Source organism: Haliaeetus leucocephalus, unplaced genomic scaffold (genome assembly GCF_000737465.1).
Source record: "Haliaeetus leucocephalus isolate CR32 unplaced genomic scaffold, Haliaeetus_leucocephalus-4.0 Scaffold373, whole genome shotgun sequence".
NCBI lineage: Eukaryota > Metazoa > Chordata > Aves > Accipitriformes > Accipitridae > Haliaeetus > Haliaeetus leucocephalus.
The window spans coordinates 2,327,058-2,332,672 of record NW_010972809.1 but is presented as its reverse complement, the minus strand read 5'-3'; the positions used below and the strand labels follow the sequence as shown (position 1 = coordinate 2,332,672).

General features: G+C 40.3%; 1 protein-coding gene across 1 annotated transcript in view; it reads left to right on the top strand.

Annotated features, from left to right (window-relative positions):
- Positions 1-5,615, top strand: part of MCUR1 (mitochondrial calcium uniporter regulator 1) — a 17,663-nt gene that overhangs the window by 2,433 nt on the left and 9,615 nt on the right. The window contains exons 3-5 of the mRNA XM_010573306.1: positions 623-736; positions 1,840-1,943; positions 4,737-4,838. Coding sequence (XP_010571608.1) covers positions 623-736; positions 1,840-1,943; positions 4,737-4,838 — 320 coding nt within the window. The remainder of the gene's footprint in view (positions 1-622; positions 737-1,839; positions 1,944-4,736; positions 4,839-5,615) is intronic.

Genomic DNA, 5,615 nt, shown 5'->3' with positions numbered 1-5,615 from the left:
TTTTCTGCCCGGGTGTTTTAAAATATAACGCCTTTGAGGACAGGGAGTTCTGCCTCCCGACAGTTTACCTCATGTTCTGTCTTGCGTTCTCTCCGTCGGCTCGTTTATGCAAGTGTCTGTGTGGAAGCTACACTGACTTAGAATTAGCGCTGAAAATATTTTCGGTAAAAAGAGTCAAGGGCAGATTGTGAGCGGTTACCTTTTCTCTAAAGGGCAACCAGTGAAGGTTTGCTTCTTTAACAAAGAGTCTGTGGGTTTAGTCCTCAAAGCTTTGAACTGCTCACAGCTTCCACCGATTATGCTGATAACTGTAAAGGACCAATTTTAAGAGCCTGACAGTTGGTGGGATTTTTCTTGGACATTATATCCTTGGAGAGCATCTCACAAATGCAGCAGTAGCGTTGTCTTTTACTCTTTCGAGCTCTTACGCGTAGCGCTTGCTAGTCAGATACCTTTTCAGTTTCAAGCAAGCTGCGATAATCTCAACACACCTTCTAATGTTTTGTCATAAATGAAAAATCTTTGGGGTAGCAAGGAAACTCCTGGAAAGCAAACATGTTGATTAAATATTCTTTATTAAAAATAAGTTGTGTTTTGTTTTTGTTTTTGTTTTTTTTTCCAGATGTAAGCATCTCTGCATCATCATCTTTACAAAGCAAAGGGAGTATTTCCTTATTGGGAAGTAGGAAGCTTTTTTTTGACACTCATGCGCTGGTATGCCTCTTGGAAGAAAATGGTAATTTGCTAGAAATGGGTGGCTGTTTTTAATGTCATTTCATGGGTGGTTTTTTAGTTTACAAAGTTTGTTACTTCTTGACATGTGATGTTACAGCTTCAGTTTCATGGATTTTATTTTTTTTATATACTGAGTAAGAACGTGTAGGTTTTTTCTACTTCCAAAAGGAAATAGTGAGCTTGTAAGTTTGATTGGAATAATTTATTATCCTACTCATAATTCAAAATGCTAAAGAGAAATCAAATTTTAAGAATTGAGAGTAAAAACCAGAGTTTTCAAGGTAGTGGTTTAAAAAATATTGATTGGATTCCTACATATTTAGTATATAGCACCTTGAATGTGCAGCAGTGTGTTATAATAGGATTGATTATGGCCTACTATGTAAAATGCGGGGAGGGGTATCTTCCTTTTGGTGATGGCAGACTATTGCATCAGCTCAGCTATTGAAAGCAACTTGGTCTCAGACCCTGTAAGTGCTTTCTAATGCTTAGTTTGAAACAATCATGCTTTTGTAAGTGTTTCTTTTCATAATGATTAAATCTTGTTTATGACACTTTTACATTTTGAAAGTGGAAGAGTTGAGAGTGTTTCTAGGGATGATGTTTTACAACAGTTCCCAATATATTCCGTTTAAAAGGTTTCTAATAGAGACTTAGAGCCTGATAGGCCTAAAATCAGAGCAGTTAGCACTGTTTTCAGTTGTTGACTTTTGCACATCTTCAGTGGTACTGAAGATTTATAGTATACTGAAAGTAAGCATCTGCTTTTCAGGGTCAGAATTTTTGCTCATAGAAATAACCACGTGCGAAATGACATTCCATAATACCTCTAGAAAATTTCCACTGTTTATCCTGCTGATACTGTAATAGTGCTGTACTACAGAAGCAGCTATACTATCTCACAGACATAATTCTGGGGTGGGGGAACTTGGATGTACTGATTGGTTGTGTTCTTTTGTTAGTGCTGAATCAAGAGGAGTATGTTTTATTATTTTCCATAACTGATGTTTGTTTTAACTTGGTGCTGAGTATTAGCAAGTGGCGTTTCTGTAAACTATCCAGATTTAGGTGTCTCTGAATGTTGTTGCATTTTGTTTTGCTTAGGTTTCACTACTCAGCAGTCAGAGGTCATTGTATCTGCATTAGTGAAAATTATGAACACCAACCTGGATATGATTTACAAGGACATGGTCACCAAAGTACAGCAGGTTAGATCAGAGACAATGGTGGGGTTAAAGTAAATCATAACCTGGTATGCCTGCTAATGAAATATGTGTTGCTATTTATTACTGTTAGAGACTGTATTTTAAAAGTTTGAAGGTGAAGAGCAAACATCCTTGTGTATCTATTGGCTAGTGAATTTTGTCTTGAGTTTATCAAATACTTACCAAAGTGTTGTGGTGGACCTTGAGATTTAGGTACTGTGAGTTGGTATGCAAACCACAGGTAGTTTTTTTAGTTTCAGCTTTATTGTAGCATGAAGTAGAATTACTGAGGAGGCTTTTAGGCATAGGAGGTATTCAGTGCATGGATTTGAATAGTCACAGCTCCTACATATATTCTTTTGTAGACTTGTAACAAGGAAGTGCAGATTCCCTCAGTTATTTCCCACCCTGTTATGTGGTACCTTTTTATTTACCTTTGTGTCACAGTGACATTTATATTGTATTAGAATTGAGCTGAATTTTCTTTTTTTATAGATGTTTTTAGGGCATGATTGGTGTAGTTGTATACACTGATAAGATACAGGTACATGTATAGTTTGGATGCTGATATTGAAATCTATCTCCTTGTTCATGGTATTCTCTAAACCTACCCAGCATATACATCGTGGTGGGAGGAGGTGAAGAAAACTTGCTTGGAAATAGGCTGATAATGCTGAGTATCTACAGAGATCCTTCCTGGCTACCAGGAAATTGTGTACAACTGAACTGAATTGTCAGCTTTGACTTGTGAGGGAATGATTGTTTTAATGAATAATTGGGTATGGAGGCAAGACTTTTTCTGATACTGGCCGTGATTTTTTGAGGGCCCTTTGTCAGGTCATAACAAAGGTAGATCCATGTAAGGAATTGGACATGACAGTGTTGAATATTGCCACATTGAGCTCTTGGGCATCTGGCTCCAGAAATGAAACTGAAATTCAGAGTAAGGTGTGATTCACTGCATGTGGAACTTGGGCATCTTTGAATGGGATTCACAATATCTGGTATGCTGGAATTCCGACGCGTAAGCTGGTCAAACAGACCAATGCTGACAAGCAGCATACCTGAAGTACAACCTCTGGGGCTGCTCTGTGAGGCTGGGGTTCACAGCCCCAGGTCACCTTCTGAATGCAAGCTTTAACTTATTTCATAGTAACTAGGCTGCTGCCTTAAAACATGAGAAAACAGCAGCTGCTGTCTTTATAGAATAGTAGTCTTGGCAGTAGGGCATCTCATTAAGAAGTGGGATACCTGGATTTTGCACAACCTTCCATCTAGGGAGGTTTCAGCCCATCCTTCCTAGCTTTTAGAGTCCAGGCAAAGCAGACGTGGGAGTGCTGCCTCCTCCTGTGCTGAGTTTGTTCCACAGTCAATCAGGGAATGCAATGTTAACGGGACTGTTTCCCCAATGGTTGATTGTATTTTACAGTAAGCAGTCTACAATAAGCAATCCAAACCTGCTTCTATGCCCAGCTTTTTTGAATGAAAGTAAACATGTTTTCCTTTGTTTTGTTCTGAATTAAATGCTGCTGCTGATGGTAGATGTTTTGTGAGACCCTCAGGTGACTTTCTGCCATTAAGATTCAAATGTGCAGGTTTGTACAGCATGTTAAGATAGAAGCAGCTCAGGAAGCGTGTATGCCATGAACTCCAGGCAACATGATAAACCTGTACTTCCTTGTAGTCTTTGAATGCACAAGGGCTTATGCAAAAAGAGAATGAAGAATTGGAAGACGATTTGGAACATTGTGGATGTAGCTATTACCATTAGGCCATAGTTGGGTATGTAAAAGATAAAGTATTACACTGGTTGGATAAAACCTTAGGGAAAAAGGAATAAGTGTGTGTGTGTATGTATAGAGGTGAGGAGGAGAAAGAATATGGAAGATTCTGTTCCGTTTTCTGAGTTCCCTGAAGAGGGGAGAGAACAAAAGCAAGCTGGAGACATCAGGGAGTAAGAGAAGAGGTTTCCATGGCTGTAGACTTTTAGTAATGTGTCCAGTACGCTGACACATTTTTTTAGACTTGTGGTCAGGTAACCTGGTGAGGCATCTCCAGATGCCACTTAGAAATATAACACTGCAAGTTAGAATAGTATTTCCTGACAAAAGTGAAGTTAAGAGTGATGTGTCAGATTTGTAGAGTTCTTAGTCCAGAATCAAAAGCAAGGGACTACTTATTAGAGGGAGATCTTCAGAGAAGAGAAGGCAGTCCCTGTTTGTGTGTGTGGATAGTGTAGGATCTAGAACAATGTCTACAGACTTTTCCATCCTTGAAAGTTGCAGAGGATTCTTGTTTGTCTTCTGTCAGCTCAGTATAACAGACTGAGAAGAGCAATTAAAACTAAGTACAGTGCATGATTCTGAGTAGTGAAGCAGAGTGAGCCCCCTTGCAGGGGGAGGTAAAAAAAGGAGGTTATTACAAAAGAGTATGGTTGCATTGAGGAATTTGGGTCTGAAAGCCAGCTTTCCTCATTTAGCTCAGAGACGCCTCTTCTCTCCCTAGTGCCTTTGCTAGCTTAAGAATTTGAAGACTTGGAATAAACTATTAATTGAATTCTTCTGATCTATGTTAGCACTGCTGATTTTGTCAAACATTACCAATGTTTGAGCTTAACTTGCTTATTTTGTCACTGTCACTTAATTTATCTTGCTGTCTGAAACTCATATAATCAGTCTGAAATTGCTGAATTAAAAATTTCAGGGTACCAAAATAGACTATCATATCTGTAGGCACAGATGAGAGAAAGCGTTGTAGTTATGATATGTTCTGAGGTTTTTCTTCCCTCTTTTAAAGGAAATTGCACTTCAGCAAGTAATGTCCCATATTGGTGGCGTGAAAAAGGACATGATTATTTTGGAAAAAAGTGAATTTTCAGCACTTCGTTCAGAAAATGAGGTAAAAATCACTGTCTTGGAAAGTGCTATTCTAGCACTAGCTTATTTTTTCTAATGATGTAAAAAAGCATCTTGAACCAAAGGGGTTGCCTGTGGGACAAGTATGCTTTAACACCTTCATTAATGACCTTGTTGATGGGGCAGAGTACACCCTCTAAGTCTGCAGATGGTACAAAGCTGGGAGCAGTGACTGGTACACCAGGCAGTTGTGCTGCCATTCAGAGGGACGTCAACAGGCTGGGGAAATAGGATGACAGGAATCTCATGAAGTTGAACAAATGGAAATGCCAAGTCCTGCACTTAGGGAGGAATAGCCCCAGGCACTAGGACAGGCTGGGCCTGACCAGCTGGAAAGCAGCTTTGCAGAAGAGGCCCTGAGGGTCGTGATGGATACCAGGTTGACCATGAGCCAGCAATGAGCCCTTGGGGCAAGGACCCCTAACAACCTCCTGGGCTGTGTTTGGAGGGCTGCCACTGGGTCAAGGGAGGTGATCCTTCCCCTCTCTCTGGCACTGGTGAGACTTCATCTGGAGTGCTGCGTCCAGTTCTGGGCTCTCCAGCACAAGGGAGATATGGACATGCTGGACAGAGTCCAACAAACAGCCAGAAAGATCAGTAAGGATCATCTGACTGATCATCATGGAGCATCTGACACATGAGGAAAGACTGCGAGAGCTGGGACTGTTTAGCCTGGAGAAGTGAAGGCTCAGAAGGAATCTCATCAATGTGTACAAATATTTGAAAGGGGGGGGGGGGGGGGGGAGAAAAAAAAGGGGGG